The 17,383-nt window shown below is 38.9% G+C and overlaps 1 protein-coding gene across 1 annotated transcript in view; it reads right to left on the bottom strand.

Moving 5' to 3' along the window:
* Nucleotides 1–3,746: 3,746 nt before the first annotated feature.
* SPON1 (spondin 1) overlaps nt 3,747–17,383 on the bottom strand; it is a 303,833-nt gene continuing 290,196 nt past the window's right edge. Inside the window, exons 9-16 of the mRNA XM_088145876.1 lie at nt 15,485–15,625; nt 14,293–14,371; nt 11,837–12,019; nt 11,570–11,740; nt 11,295–11,462; nt 8,621–8,785; nt 7,491–7,754; nt 3,747–7,112 (exon numbers count right to left, since the gene is read on the bottom strand). Coding sequence (XP_088002002.1) covers nt 6,949–7,112; nt 7,491–7,754; nt 8,621–8,785; nt 11,295–11,462; nt 11,570–11,740; nt 11,837–12,019; nt 14,293–14,371; nt 15,485–15,625 — 1,335 coding nt within the window. The 3' untranslated portion in view covers nt 3,747–6,948. The remainder of the gene's footprint in view (nt 7,113–7,490; nt 7,755–8,620; nt 8,786–11,294; nt 11,463–11,569; nt 11,741–11,836; nt 12,020–14,292; nt 14,372–15,484; nt 15,626–17,383) is intronic.

The following is a 17,383-nucleotide window of genomic DNA, read 5'->3' as shown; positions in this document are numbered from 1 at the left end:
TTTTCTTCCATGGACTTCTGTGGAAATGCATACTCCCATAACTGGTGGACAAGTGGGTCATATTTTCAGCCATGCCACTGCTATGTCCCCTAGCTAAATGGGCAAATTAGAAGTATGATATTGCTGGTGTAATTGCTATATACTGTATATATTTTGCTACAGTGACTTTGTGGCTTGAAATGTATTGTTTGGGTGTTCTAGGACAGCCATTGTCATCCTTTTCTGTTCGTCAAATGCAACAAAGCAAGATCTATGATCTCAGACTGGGAGCATATCAAAGATTTTTGCCTACTGCGTACTGAATGGAGAGTGCCATGGTTCAGTTAAGGTTCATTCTGTCTCTAGTAAATGAGGAGAAAGTGCTGAATATCATCCAGGTGGGCTAAAATTGCTTTGTTTCACAGAACTGTACAAAACACTGCAGGAAGTGAAGTTTGGGTGATGAAAGCACAACAGTAGAGATAGTAGGTTAGTATGCCTGCAAGAATGACAGGTATCTATAGATTCTCCTTATATGGACCTTACGTAAATTCTATTCTACTGCTATAATCTATAGCCTGTAGTAAAACTACTTCTTCTTGAGCAGAAAAATCTGGATGCATCTATTTTCTTGGCAGTTAATAAAATGGAAATGTGATGGTTTTACATGAATGCTGTTTGAAAGCCAAGGAAATTATATCCTTACTTTCATTTCTAAGCTATTCCAGTCAGTGTCTTCCTGGGAGCAATGCTTGTTTTCTAGAAAAGGAAATGTTGAGACTCAATTCTGTTGAATAATGTCACCCTCCAGTCTGAAATCTCTTTCTTTTCATTTTAGGTGTGAAGGGACTCTCACTTCCCAAGAAATTCTCTTTGCAGCTGTCCGTCTACTTTAAATAATGTCCAGCACAAGTATTGGCAGTGAAAATGGATCCTGGGACTGAGCCTTGTACAAATTAAGTTTGGTCTGAAACTGTCTATGAAAAAATGAATGCAGCAGAGATAGAAGTAGAGGGGAGCCATTAAAAACACAGTCATGGTTAAGGGGAGAAAGTATGCAGGCATAACAGAAGGAAAGGGAATTATAAATGCCTTATGGGGTTTTTTTCTAGATATACAGAGACAGGACATTTCAATACTCTACATGAGTGTTTCTCAGTTTTGGCTGCTTTAAGCTGTGTGGACTTCAACTCCCAGAATTCCCCAGCCCATAGGTGCGGTGGGTTGTGGCTAGCTGGGGAATTCTGGGAGTTGAAGTCCACACAGCTTAAAGTGGCCAAGGTTGAGAAACATTGGTCTACATGTCCATTCAGAAGGAAATAAAGATGTGGCCAAGTCTCAAAAGGGATTTGCAAATAAAGAATTTATATTTGTTTCTCATAGACTCATAGACATAATAGGGATCATTTAGGTTATCAGGTCCAACCTCTGCTTACTGCAGATATTCAAATGAAAGCATTGCCAACAAAGATCTATCCAGCCTCTGCTTGAAGATACACAGCAGCGGGGATTACAACATCTCCCTAGGCAATTATTCCCATTGTTCAACTCTTCGGATATTTCCCCTATTTAATCAGAATCTGGTTTTTGTTACTTAAGAGCTTTCTGGGACAGTACTGTGCTTGAAATTATGAGATTTTTGGTGAGGCACTATGCAAAGTCTTAAAGAGTGCTGTCACATTCCCCCCAACCATATTTTCTCAAGACTAAACCTACCTGGGTTCCTTACTTTGTTCATAGGACTTAGTTTCCAGTCCCCTGATAATTCTTGTTGGCATTTGTTTCTGTTTTTTAAAATCTTGATTGGATTTAGACACAGTATTTAAAAGGGAGTCTGAATAATGCAGAATGGAGTGGAGCTACCTCCCATGAATTGGAAAGAATATATTATTGATGTAACCTAAAATTGTGTTGGCTATTTTTGCAGGCGTATTATATTATTGACACCGATTTAGACTGTGATATTTACAATTCCAGAATTAGTTTGACATACACTATTATTATGCTATTTACTATATATGAAATACAATTTGTTTGCATATTTTTTGTATCTCATTTTTCCAAATACATGTTCGTATTTAATTTTTCCTGTGTTAGTTTTCTTAGCACACTCATTTGTGTATGTGTGTTTAAATTGGGGACTGCAGCACAGAAGTCTGAAAAGTGTGGATTTCAGTATACACACCTTGCTTTGTTTATAGGTTTCAGAAATGTTAAATGGCCAAGCTCATATAAAAGTGAAAATCAAATGTATCTGCCATCTTTAATAAAAAGCATGTTGCACAGCTTTCTTTAAAATAATAATTCAGAATAATTTTTGCTTTAATTTACATCTCTAACTTGCTTCTTATTTTCCCATGGCTGGAAAAAAAAGATTGCTGTGTTACAGTATATGTATAACTGATAATATTCTTTTGAGTTTCAATGTTGCCTAAAACGTTTTAATAGGCTGAGTTTCCCAAGGAGAATTCTTAATCTCAGTATTGAAAAAGCCTCTTGAACACGTTCCATGGTGACATTTTGTACTTACTGTGGCTCTTAGAATGCATCTTTCACAAACACACGCTGTCTAATATCTGCTGCCACTGAGTGTTTGAATAGTTAATTTGCAGAGTGGACTGTGTTGGTTCAGAGAAGAACCGCAGTGGTAGAGGACATGTTCATCCTGCAGAAGATCCCATATTCAATCCACAATGTCCACAAAGGGATCAGGTAGCATATAACACAAAAGAACCCTGCTTGAAAGTCTGGCAACTGCTACCAATCCATAGAGAGAACATTGGGCTGGATGGAAATGTCCCTGTGGATATCGGTTTCATACTGGCTTAATAATCAGAGCACATATTCAGCAGAGACTGCATCCAGACTTTCTTTTCTGCAATCTAAAAGCCCTTTAATCCAACAGAAGAAGCCCACCAGCAAATTAGAAGAGGGGATTTTTGAAAAAAATAATTTTCTTTCCCTTACCGTCACCTAACCCACCTGAAAGCAGAGGACATTCCCTCCTTTGGCAGAGGAAGTGATGGTCTCAGGGCTCCAGAGGGATTCAAAGATCAAAGCATAAATTCCATCCTTCTGTTGGTTAAAAACGGCCCTTCAGGGATGCTATCGCTGGCAGAAGCAATGCCTGGATCCAACCTTTTGGAATGATGATCTGAATTCTAGCACCCTTTACATTTAAATACAGGTAGTATTTGGAACCAGGATTGCCATCGCTAAGTGATGCAGTCACAAAGTGTGACATCATGCGACCGCATCACTTCACAATGGCAATCCCAGCATTCCCAGTTGCCATTGTAACCCCAGAATGTGTAGGTTGTTAAGCAGGAAGAGGCGGGAGTCCCAGGTTAGGAGTGTGGGGTGTGTATGTGCAGGTGCCGTGGGGGGGAAGATTGCAAATGATGATCACTTGATGTGGCTCGCGATATTGTAATTGTGAGCAGGGCACCTGAGCCCCTGGATTGCGATCACGTGACTGCAAGGATGCTGTGATGGCCTGAACTTCAAGGACCAGTCATAAGTCCATTTTTTCCAGCGCTGCCGTAACTTAGAACAGTTGCTGAACAAATGGACATAAGCCAAGGACTACCTGTAAGCTGGTACACAGATACTCTTATTTAAGGCTCAAATGTCAACGTTGAACAGTGCTAACATATTTCAGGAACGGTTGGCCTGAGGCCTGGAGATATGTATTTTCAGGGAGTTTTGGCAGTCCTTTCTATGATCTGATGCTGTACTATTAAACTAAAGTACATGCGTGTTTTTGTTTTCATAGTAAAGATGTCTTTATTCCAAAATAATAATGTGTTAGCCAGACAACTACATACAAAACATCTACACAAGACTTTGGTAGGAAATATATCCATAACAGTTTTCTCAAAAATTCCATTGCGAACCCAAAACAACAAGAAAACCTAAAATCAAAGAGGGTCTTTTCTGAATTTGTTTTTTTTAAAAAAACCAAGTTGCTTTTATTAAAACCTATTGTACATATAAGCCCCCCAGCATTTCTGTTCATTGCTTGTAAAGTTTCTACAGATTATTTTTTTAAAAAAAACAACGAAGAAGAGCAAGAAAATATACCAATGTTAATAAATGGTCAGTGAGGTGTATAAAATTCTTAGAGCGATACTTGTGGTTTTGGTTCTAGAGTGTGCAATAGACATGAATTATTGTAGAAAAACTTCCAGACATTTTAGTTGGTTGATGTGGAGCAAACATTATACTGCAAGGTTTGTAGCAATTCGGAAATAATCATATGCATTCCATATCATATTGGGTTTGTTTCTTTACGGAGAAAGCAATCTTAAGGACTTCAATATAGTTCAAATTAGATATAATTAAATTCTACTAAATTCAGTGATACAAGGTAATCATAATTAAAGTACATAATTAAGAGAAGGGAATAACTTTAATTGGATTAGAGCTCTTCTGTTTTTTCCTTCATTTTCTTTTGATACTTTTCATGTATTATTCTGTGAAAAGTCACAAGCTTAAATACACCCACCCATTTGAAACAAACTAGAATATTTTCTTTTTTTTCAGTATGAACTGGGACAACTACCGATATAAGATGGAAATTATATTCATCTGCAAGCTTTGTCATACTTTCTGATAGCAATCCTTTGAAAAGTCAGCCAACCATTCATAATACTATTAGATGTTAAAGAAATTAAAGGCAACTGTACTGTGCAACCATTCTGTCAGTTCAATATCGCCCCCAGTGAAATACTAATTTTGAATTCCTCTGAAATCAGGCACAACGTTCTTACTTAGTTCAGTGGAGCCAACACTCTTCCGAAGACAGCCACCAATATAATACATCACAGCATAAAAGGAATTGTCTTTTTTTGCACTTAAATTCATCTGGAGTGTACATATTTCATGCACATTTTGACTGAATGGAGGGATAATTTATCATCATAAAACAATGGAACCGTGAATATCTGAAAACCAGGGATCCAAGCACTGATAGCAACCTACTCTCATATATTCACTTGTAAAAGTGTTCACTGTTTCAAGATGTTTCTGTTCTATCCTTGCCAACATCCTGGATCTACAGAACTCCTATATTCACTCTGTGCCTTGGACCTCCAGTGTTTTTGCATGAGTTGCACTGAAAATGACTGGCTGTTCAGAAAGAAAAAGAATGATAATTATAACCTGATTTTGGTGAGGATACATTCTTTAGCAAGCTAGTTTAGCTAAATCTAAATCGAGATCTAAATCCTAATCTAGATTTAGATGGAGAAACGTCATGAAAAGGAAGATTGTGTGGTCATGTGGAAGTGATAGATGAAAGCATTTGTACTTGCACATAAATCTTTGGGGAAAAGAGCATTGCTAATCTTTGGAAACTAAAGACCCTTCCCCCAATGCTGCCCTTGTGTCCCTAAGATGCTTCGGGTTTCTGCTATCTAGGAAGGCCAAGCTAGTTAATTCTGCAAATGAATTGGCCTGACTCCTGCTTGAGACGAGCAGACTTCATGCTTTTAAGTCAAATTTCTCTGCTTTGGAATCTAGTTTGTACTGCTATTTAGTGTTTATGAATTCAAGCCATCTTGTTTTTCTTCTGTGAGATAAGTCACACAGTTTAGACTGCAGAAAGACAATCTGATGTTTTAGATGACAGTCTTTTCAACCATCTATGCTGACTGGGGATTATGGAAGCTGAAATCTAAAAGTTCAAGATATATGCCTGTAATAATATTTTATCATACAAACATAGCAGCTTTCATCTTCATTCCTAAGGTGTCCCTAAGGAACCTGTCAGTGGTACTGGCATTTATCTAATCCTTCAATGTCATGACATTTCTCAAATAGCTGTGCTTTTTCCTTTGCTCTCTGTGAGTAGGGGTGTGTAACACCATGTTCCCACAAAGCAGCTATTTTCTGCATGTGCTTTGTTCACTATGACCACTGAGGTACAGAGCAGAAAAATAAAGCAAAATGATGACAGATGCCGTGACATTTATGTAAGGAGAACAGAAGCAAAATTAAGTTGTTGTGTCACAAAGAAGCAAAAGCAAGTTCTGAAGCAAACAGAACAAAACTCTCTTTAGCTGTTCCTCGACTCAGTGGATAGAATAAGGTCGGCTGTTCTAGAGCTGGGTGGACTCACATCTTTTTGAGTATTTATATTGTTCATTTACATTGGTCAAGTCCACCGTTTCCTCTCAAGTTTCTGAAACGTATTTGCCTAGCTCTGTTGCACGCAAGGAGAACCTCTTAAGAGAGGCTATTTACCTGTACCTTATCACCTAGCATATGACTTTGTGAGAGAGCATGGAAGAGGGACCATACAGCCCACTGGCTAATTGACACATGGCTTACAGATGGAAAATGTGCTCCTCCCTGCTGTTCATGTACGGGCAGCTTATGTTTGCTTTCCTTTCTTAATGGAAAGAATCACAAGGCGCTTTATTTAATAGGGGTCCAAGCATTTGCATGAAGAAAAAAAAAGGAAGATTGTCAGAGGATTGCTATAAATACCATTTTTACATTGCTGATGGTTAAAGATCAATATGCACCTGTAGTATTATTCCTTGGCACAGCTGTAGAAACACAGAGGCACTGCTTTGAATATTTTGAAAGTGGATCCAAATATTTAAGTTTGCAATATCATTTTTGCATGCATCCCAAGTATTTACAGGGACTATTTCTATGATTATGGTTTGTCCACACAGATATGTTTATAATTTCAATGTTATAAGATTTCACAACGACTTCACTAGTTTTATGCGTTAAGGGCTAGCTGGAGCATTAAGGAGCTACTCTCAGCAGATATTTGTAAGGAAGTATTTATAAAATAGATCTCTTGCACCAGCAAGACTAATTAAGCAAACCACACTGCAAAAATGAAGACTAATATACACAATTTATATATTTTCTCTTTTAAAAAAAAAAATCAAACCAAGGTTGATTTTTACATTTAGCTCAGGAGTGCATTATCCAAAAGACTTCGGTTTGCTAACAGGGTTGGACATTGCAGGCTCTTAATTCCTTCTTGTCTTTGCAGCTAGTGAATTGAGTGCTTTTGAAACGCTTCTTGACGGTCATGAACCTCTCCTGGATTCCACCCCCACAGAGTTTGGTACATTCTGACCAAGCAGTCCATGGCTTCATCTTACAACCTAAAATAAAAATAACAGACAAACAACACAAGAATCAGCTCAGGGCTTGAGTCTCTTGACAGGGAGGGAGGGAGGGAGGGAGGGAGGGAGGGAGGAAGGAAGGAAGGAAGGAAGGAAGGGGAAGGGGAAGGGGAAGGGGAAGGGGAAGGGGAAGGGGAAGGGGAAGGGGAAGGGGAATGTTCCCTTGATCTGGATATCTATAGTTGCTCAGTGATCTGAACCCAAACATTTACGGAAAACATTCATATTGTGGGAACTAGTTCAGGATCAATGAAAGAAGCAGTATTAACAAGAATATAAACTAGTAACGCACTTCTATGTTGCACAGCTTACTTTCTTAATTTAAGGACTGCTCTAGGTGAGGTTTACTATACTTACCTGGGAATTGCCCACCATCTACGTCTTCTTTTGCTTGTTCACTCCTCCTTTTCTCCCGAGATTCTTTCCAGCGCCTTTTCTCAATGTTGGGGTTTCTCAAGCATTTTCTTATTCGGCATTTTTTACGCTGCACAGTTTCTGGGCATGGAGCTCCTCCAAACTGGGGTTCCATTTTGATCATTCTTGTCCTGATCATATGACCTTTCCCACAAGACTTATTGCATTCTGACCACTGGGCCCATTCTGTCAGATCACAGTCAATGGCTGCGGAAGATGGGATGGAAAGTGGGATGCTTAGTCTTAAATTACTTAGTCAGAACAATCTGGTTTAGCAGAACAAGATTCTATTTCTTTTTAATCCCAACATGAAAAATGAACATTTACGTTGATGATGATTATAATTAATTTTACACGGAAAATGTGTTAGCTAGACCACCTTTTCATTATGATCTGAGAGCAGTACATTCACATCTGCCCAGAGTCACCTTGTGTGAGAGGAGCGGCTATATAAATATGATAAATAAATAAATAAAATAAACCCTGAAGCTGATTTATAGGAAGGACATGGAGGGAGAAATGCAGGAGATTGGAGAGGAAAACGAGTAGAGTTGCATGGAGGCAATTTTGATTCCACTGATAGATGGATGGTACTTTTTATAAAAATTACTGTGAAAATGTGTGTGAAATTCATTCAATTATTCATCAGACTTTTACAATCTGGAATGGCACAAATTCAGTTATTTTATGTTGCTAATTTAAAATGGATGTTTTTATCATTTTCCCTAGAAACTTTGTTGAAGGTAAGGAAAAAGTGTCTATAATATGCAATACAGTTATATTAAAATGGCATAACTCATTTTAGCAGCGGTGAGGTCCTTTTGAACACTTTCTTAAAACAGACACCATTTCTTCTCCATATGTACTATCTGGGAAAATGTCAGGAGTTTGTTTCTGGTGTGCAAATGGTACTTTACAGTAACAAAGCTATGCATCACGCCTACTGAAACATGGCTATCATATAGGAATAGCAGCATAAGTAACACCTTTCTGCTCATCTGTTGGGTGGAATAGAATAAATGAATGCGACAAACAGCTAAATTAGCCTTCTGACTCTAGATATCTATACTTACGACACTCTGGCAGCATGCATTTCTCTACTTGTTCCAGCTCTTCATTGCAATCTCCAAGCTCAGCAGCAGATTTTAGCATCCGTTGCCTGGTCCTCATCCCCTTTCCACAAGTGACACTGCAGTCACTCCATTCGGACCAAGGAGAAAGCAGGCAGGGAATGGTATCTAGTGCAGGTGAGGATGAGAAAGAAGGTGAGATCTTTCCATCTCAGCAGCAAATCACTTGTAAATTGTGGTGATCACTTGATTCACCCACCCATCCACCCACCAGGAGAAAGGATAGCTGCTTGATAAAGACTGAAATGAAACTGGATTGAAATGTGTACTGGTCTTCCAGCATCTAACGATTCCAGTCCGTGTTCATGTTGCAGATTGCTGGCAGATATACTTGAATAACAAAGTGGATGCTTCAAGAACTTCTTCAATCTGAGACTATCATCCCTCATTTCCAGTATTCATAATTTCTTCCTAAAAGAGACTGATCTAAGATATTATTGTTGCAAATCACTCTATCTCATACAATGCTGGATATCTCTGATTAGATTTCCTGATATATTTTCCTGAGTTGGATCAGTGGTGGAGGGTTGACAGTAATAAAGCCATTTCCCTGGTTTAAATGGCTCCTCTTGGTACTGTTAATTGCTCTTTGGGGTGGGGTGGTAATATCTGTCATCCAAGAAAGATTAGACATAAAAAAAATTGAACACATGTAACAATCTTCCCCATCTTGTTAATAGAGTTGTCACCTCCCACTGAAATCAATCCTGGAGATTATTTTTTCCCAGCCAATGTGTATACTTATAAATGTATATGAATCAGCATACACATATATTAAAAGCCACACTCTGGTGGAGGGGGGGAGAGAATTAATTCTATTGATTAAAATTAACTGCTGGTAGAATAAGACTCTCTTATTTATAAAATTAATTGATGTCCTATCTGGATATACACAAAGACTATTCTCTTTCCTGCAAATTACTTTCTTGCACATACTACCCGTTCAACCAGAGAAAGAAACTGTAGAAATCTGAGCACAACAAACATGAACCAATGCTTCCTCTGTAGTAAGTCCTATTGAGTTCAATGGCCCTTTTTCCAATTAAATGTGCAGACTACCAGTAAGCTGGGCACAGATCTATTTAGTCCAAGTTATTCCATGTAAATGAGTATGGAAGCTAGGAAACAGATCCTTGAAGGATTGAGCTGAGTTTTTCCTTTAGTTTTCAACAAGGAAATTGTGAATGAAGGCCTTTGAGCTGGGCTGCAACCATAAGGAAGCCTACACACGTTCACTCTGTAGCAAGTTTCAGTGAATTCAATGTGAGTCTTCTCATCCAGCTCAGTTAGACTGGTAGTCCAATTCTCCTTCTACCTGCAGATTGTGAAGGAGTATCTTTCTCCTTCAGTTGTAACTGGCTGCAATGGGAACCCTCTCTAAGGAACCTCTCTACCAACTGAGGACTCTCATTTTCCTGAATCTTCATCCATATACAAAGCCTTCATGGATAATAGAAACTGTCCTCTGCAAACTTTGTGGGTGGTGAGAAGAAGGCAGGAAGACCGTCTCCCCTTCCTCCTTGAAGTGAAAGCCGTGGCTTCTGCTCTACTCCAGCCATTTGCTTTCATTATTTGCACCTCATGCACAGTCACTGGCTTTCACAACAACATCTTCCTCCACCACCATATTCTTGGTGAGTATAAGCTGATTTCCTCCCAAATCACAGGTAATTAATTAGGAAAAATTCTTTATCTTCCCTTCAGGTAACTACAGCATTTTCCTCCTTTTTGTGATTAATTACACACTTCTGGGGAAAAGATTTATACTGAAGGACTTCTTGGAATAAATGAGTTAATCCCTTTCCTTCAGCGTGATGATCTTGATGGAGTTCATGGCCCTGGTGCTTCTTTTAAGAAGAGAAAATGACGGTGAGAGAGCTGGCATTTACCTCTGACATTATATTTTTGTCCCTTGACAACAAACTGTATTTACAAGAATATGCATAAAAATCTTATGCAGTGATCCTAGTCTGCTAAAAAAAGGCAAATCAAGTTGCAACCATTGTCTGTATATATGTGTGTGTGGGTGAGTCCATATATATATATGTGGTATAGAGATCAGAGGGGTGTGTATGTGTACAAAAAGTAGCATATTTTAAAAAAAACTAAAACAAACAAACAAGCAAACAGGAAAGCACATCTCACTTCCTGTTCTCTAAAAACAGCAGAGCTTATGGCTTGTTAGAATGTTCTGACTTCAGAGGTTTAGATCGGTGTTGTCCAAACTTGGCCACTTTAAGATGAGTGGACTTCAACTCCCAGAATTCCCCAGCCAGCCATTCTGGGAGTTGAAGTCCACTCATCTTAAAGTGGCCAAGTTTGGACAACACTGGTTTAGAGTGATTGCTCTGTTCAGTCCTCTGGACAGTATAACTGTATACTTTTCTATGATTTTAGTTTGAAATGGCCATGTTAAGCTTCCATTATTTGTAATGGAAATTTTTTAGAAGTCTACATTGAGAAGAAACCTGTTAGAAAGTATACAAATGATGAATTGTATTACTTTTTGCATGTGCCCTTTGCACATACCATTGTTCATTTTACAGAAGTACCGAAGTACAAAGGAGTAAGCATACCCCTTTTTCGCACAGTCACTAGGTTGATCAGGGTTACTTACGGCATTCTGGCATCATGCATTTCTCAGCTTCTGTGGTTTCTGCTTTGCACATGGACCCATCTGCTGGGGTCATCTTGATCATTCTGTGCCTCTTCTTCATTCCCATCCCACAGCTGGCACTGCATTCATCCCACTCACTCCACTCGGTTACCAGGCAACTGCTAGGAGCTGTCCATAATATATTAGCAAAAGATCAGTCTAGTGACACTCACTTAACTGAGGGTTCACATTTTGCTTTTAGGCTGATTAAGTGTGGCAGGGTGTCAAATACTTACAACATTCTTCATTTACAATGCATTTCTCAGTTTCTTCTGTAGGCACTTTGCACATGGAGCCATCCTCCGGGAACTGCTTCACATATCGCTCTCTTGATCGCATTCCCATGCCACAAGATACACTACAAGGGGACCATGTTATCCACTCAGACATCATGCATGTAGAGCCATCTAAAAAAGCAACAGATCGTTTCCATTTATTCCAAAACCTCACCAATATTTGCTCAACAAACTGTTGATTCTCATGCCCAGGGACTTCTCACCTACCTTCATCACTACAGCCTGGGCCCATACATGGCTGGAAGTCCTGAGTTTCTGGACAAGGCACACTGAGGTCAAGCTGGGCTTTGAGCATTCTCTGCCTCATCCTCTTGCCCTTTTCACATGTGGAAGAGCTACAGGCTGACCAGGGGGACCAATTCGAATAGATGCAAGTTTCAGGGGTATCATCTTAAAACAATGACAAAAAATATATATAAAAGAGTCACTTTTATGTGAGTTGTGTGTGTGTATCTATATATATCTATACACACACACACATACACGCATATCACAGAGTGCATCATTAAGCTATGAAATCTACTGTCCACATATAATAGGCTGGACAACAAGCTGGGTTCTGTCCTACTGTTGCTTTTGCATGCTGTAATGGTATGTGGGAATGACCCTGAGAGGCAAGGGGAAGAGATGCTGCCTAGAGAATGATCAGATAAAAGGGGGAGAAGCCCGCAGCTGAATAGCGGGCACAGAAAGAAACTTAGAAAGGATCTGCCCTGATTTATCAGTCTGTAAAAAGTGATGGTGAGAGATCTGTAATTTCAGACTTGCAAGATTGATGTCAGCCTCCCAGGTAGACCAGATAGGAAATGAGCTAATTACTTTATTGTAAGGCTACATTAACAGAATCTTGCAAGTCTGAAAGTATAAATCTCCCACAGTCTCTTTTTATAGTCTGATAAGTCAAGGTGGTTCCTTTCTAAGTTCCTTTCTGTGTCTGTTATTTAGCTGTGGCTCCTCCCCCTTTTATCTGATCATTCCCTAGGCAGCATCTCTTCCCCTCACCTCTCAAGGTCATTCTCACATACCATTACACATGCCTTGTGCTTTCTGTTTTTCACAACTCTTTTCTCAATGATGCCATGTTGCTTACACACAATCTCACATTTTACTTATACACTTTTGTATGAATATGAACATTTCCAACTCAACTTTACTGACTGGGTTTGAACCCAATCAGGATAATCCTCCCAAACAGTTTAATGCATTTTTTAAAAGATTACTTCTCTGCTCAATATAATTTAATGGACACACTGGAAACTGAACCAGAGACTTTCTGCCTGCAGAGCAGATGCTCTACCTAGCAGTATAACTATCTGTCTCTACCTTTGCCCTTGCCTAGAGCAAGTCCCCTTTTCTGTGATCTCCAGTTGACTGCTGAAGATACACATCTTTACAAACTAAAGTTTGAAAGAAAGATTGGGAATGGAAAACTAAAAGATATACATGGAGACATATAGAAAGTTACATTGAAGGCTATATACAGAGTCATTCTAAGCTGGCATTCCTTACTAAAATATATTTTATCCGTGAAATGTTTCAGTGGTTTGAGTTTGAACAACTCCTGTTAGAACTTAATGTGAAGCATCCTGCTTGGTCTGGCTTTTGATACATTTTCTTATATTGCTGCCCCATATTCCAAAGAATATCAAAATCAGATTTCTGAGGTGGGATTTCGTGGTATTATGGAAGGCAGTGCTATGTATTTCCCAAGGAATACTGTGAATATCATTTTGCTGTAGAAAAGAAGAATGTGTATGCGTGGAAAAACCACTAATTAAGCATCTGTGTTTACTGTATGTCCAGCCAGTTCACCCTTAACTCTAAAATAGTTTTAAAAACAGGAAGCAAGAAAAGATGCTCACCAATATGCCCCTATCAAACCAATAATTGATGCTGGGTCTGTTTGCATCTTTCCCCATCACCTGCCACCATCTGGATGATCATCTGAGCATTCCCTCAAGCTAGACCACTGTCTTCTCAACCAATTAACTGCAACCTGCTTCAGAACATTCTTTCTGTTACTTTAGGCCTCCAAGCTGCATGTTCTGTTTTAATAAAATCCCAGTCAGAATGTATTGCATTGAAATTATTTGTATCCTGGGCAAACGTCAACCAGGCATCAACGCTATTGATGCTGTCAACTTTTCACTTGGTCCTGAATCCAGAGCTGGCCAACTAAACCTCCCCTTTTGTCTTTAAAAATCAACGGCATTGTCATGTCTTAAGGACCAATGGAAGAGATGAGTATGTATACACTGGTTGCACCATTCCTTCTTTCATTGGAATTCCACACATATGCTTACAAGGGCAGTCTGTCCTTCAGACAAATCCTAATAATTAATAAAGAGGAGCCGTTAGATGAGGAAAATAGTAGAGCTTGATGAAGATCAACCCAGTACAAGATAATAAAGTCAGTGAGATTAGGCTTCTTCTAAATTAGCATAGTGCCACTTTCAATTCCAAAACTTCTGCCTGCTGACACCATCACTGTGGGTGTTTATTAAGTAATGATGCAGGCTCCAACCACAAATGGCTAAGCAAATTGTTTTTTCCCCTCCTGTTTTTAATACTGTCCTAATAATAAGGCAAACAGCATGAAATACAGAGCAGCGGCACTGCAGAGTGAAGTGAAACACAAACTCATGGACATAATTAAATAGTACCTTCGTCTTCTGGAGCTTCTGCTGCAAGATCTGCAACTATATCATCGATGTTATCAGGAACAATATTGCACTGTTCCCCCTGCAAAGAAACATTTGCAAAGAATTCAATTGGCAGAGAAAATAATACAATGCTGGGCACTGGGTTGGAAAATCAATTGCCAGAAGTTGTTCAAACAAGATCAGCATTTACAAGCATTCATGCTTATAAAAGCTGCAGTAGTCATCAGGCCCATGGAAAACTCAAGTCCTAAAGAAGATTCTGTGAAGGTAAATGGCAAGCTTGTTTCTAAATGGTAGGAGAAGGTGTGTTCCCTACCAAAACAAGCTAAGATGCAAACAACATTTTTTTTGCGGGGGGCGGGGAGCAAGTGTTGCTGAAAATAAGTGTTGGGAGGATTGGGGAGATGGAGAGGAGATAATGTCACTTCTAAAAGATGGGTGTTACTAGAAAGCAATGTTAAGAGAGAGGTGGGCCCAAGTTCCTCATTATTTTCTATAATGTCTAGGGAGTCCTGAAACCCTCTACATAGCTAATAAAGGAGTATGCTCCAGGTTTCTGCTGCAAGAAAGATCTCCCTGTGACACACACCATTATTATACTATTAACTTGCTAGAAAATGTTCTTACTAAGTAATGAGCTTGATCTTGCTTTACAAGTTTTGTTGTTGTTGTTATTGGACACTATGCTGCAGAACATTTTCTAGGCTCAGAGCTGCAGTTAGCTTTTGAGTAAGGTTCAATGGGTAAAACCAGGAGAAGAACTAAATTTGATTTAATTTCATTTATCCTTAAATTCAATTAAAATGAAATAAAATTAATTTGATTAGTCTGGGCTTTCATAATTTCACCTTTGCTATCTTGCTTAATTCCAACTTTTGCAGATCCCAGGAAGCTGCTTCCTGTGCTTCTGGGGACCTTAAAGAATCCCCAATCTTTGATTGTGCTTCTCTGCCTTCTGTGCAGTTCAAGCGGGAAGAAGAGGAATTCCCTCTAAGAAATGAGGTTTCTCACATCTCACATCTCTACTGACCTAGCATGCACATTAACCCCATTCCCTTTATTTATTTTCATTGAAAAACAACTGAACTACATTTTTGGTTTTATTACCAGATTTCAGGTTTTTTTATTACTTGATCCCACCCCACCCCCAAATACTTCATGTCAGTTGCTAAGTGGAATTTCATACTGATACCTTTCGTGCAATCCTTTCAATGACAACTCTGGCTACTGACTTAATGGAACCTCCTTCAGGGTCATAAAAGGGACTTTGGGGGTGGTCTAGACTTGTGAGAGGTCTTATCTTCTCTTGAGGTACTGTTGGTTTGTTGGATGACTGCAGTCAAAAAAGAAGCACATATTGACATAGAATATACACCACAATGAAAAACATAGCATACAAACAATTTGCAGCTGAACTGGTCATTGTTTGGACCCAGAATTTAAACACACACACACACACACACACACACACACACACAGTAGGCAAATTGAAAAAATGGGATGTTAACTTAAATGTGCATGACTAACTTAATGCCCATTGATTTGGATTCAACCTAATACATATTATGCTGTCATGATTAGTGGAATTACACTGATTAATATATTGGTATTAACATGCCATAAAGAGAAGGCCAAGAAAAGAGAAGCTAGATTTCCATCCTATCTTATTCTTGATGACTCAGTCCTATGACTTAATTTCTATCATCAGAGTTTGAATACGTGGAAAATTTTTGAGCTCAGAGGAATGGCTGCTGTGATGAGTCTCTCTCAACCATTGCATCTCACCGGCACTCCCCATATCCATGTAGCCATGCAGACATCCAAACAAAACAGTTTGTAGTCACTGCTAATAAAGACCTGAGAATTGGGGGTCAGTTTAGAATCTCACAGCAATGTTCTCCTAAGATCTCACCTAACACCTCAGCTGGTGTTAGCAGCAATGTTAAATACAATCAGAGAATACTCTGGGAAGGAGAAACTTGGAAAGAAAGGTAATGACTGGTAGCTAAAATGGCTGAAATAGACAGCAACTGGCTTTGAACCTGGTTCCAGTAAAACTCAATATGGATTGGTAGACCTGAGTTGGATTAGTCTATAGACAAGTGGGAAGATTGCCAAAAAGAAATGTTTGGGCACTACCTGAAGAAGTGTGCTGAAATGGAACAAGTACCTTTCTATTCACTGCAGAAAGCCCTCAGTGAAGCTGAAAATGGTAATACGTTAGTAACTTAAATAAAGTTGATGTTAACAAGATAAAAAAATTACCTCTCAAGAAAAAAGCCAGCAGACAATAAACTACTAATCGGATTAATGCAAAGATGCTGGCCAGTGTAATTTGAAGCCCTTTCCTGAGATGAGTATATATATGTTAAGTGAATGCATACGTTAAACTTACTGTAGATCATAATATACATACATTTACATGCAGAGTTGATTGGATCTGAAAGCTGGACTTCAGAGAAAAAAAATATTCTTGTGTTTCTGAAACACTACCTGGCGAGGAGGGGTGGAGGTGATGGTGGTGGTGTGAATTTTCTCATTTTGATATGTGAAACATTTAGAGAGGCCTGAAGGCAGGAAAGTAAAACTGCTTGACCGTTCTGATAAAGCTTGGCTGAAATTGCTTCATATTGTCTTTTAAGTGAATAAAACTGGGAGGAAAAAAGCTGGACACTTCTATGGCCCTGCCTCTTACAGTCAGATCCCCTGAACCATGTCCATATCCCATCACAGCCGCATTCCTACTTTACAAGATATCCAGGCTAAGAACAAATCTACTTCAAAACTGAAGAGGGTTTTTTTTGGTGTGTGTGTGTGTTTTTTAATCTCAGAGTAAGTGGAAGTGTCTGACTAACCTTGTCAAGCTTGGATGGGAAACTTCCAAGAAATCCCAGAAGGCAGTGGCAAACTCCTTCTGTACTATCACCAATAAAGTTCCATGGATGTGTTTATGAAGTCACCAGAAGATGAACTTAACTCAGGGGAGAGTTTACTTTTACCTTAAAGGTAAATAAAAATCCATGCAACATTCTAATGCCATTATATTATCGTACACCTAATAAGCTAAAACAAAAAGCCTATATTTAATTAT

The sequence above is a fragment of the Python bivittatus genome, unplaced genomic scaffold (genome assembly GCF_059951505.1).
Source record: "Python bivittatus isolate LINGU-HERP-01145 unplaced genomic scaffold, Pbiv_v1 ctg000480_np1212, whole genome shotgun sequence".
NCBI lineage: Eukaryota > Metazoa > Chordata > Lepidosauria > Squamata > Pythonidae > Python > Python bivittatus.
The sequence above is the reverse complement of the archived record's forward strand: the minus strand, read 5'-3'. Positions and strand labels throughout refer to the sequence as shown.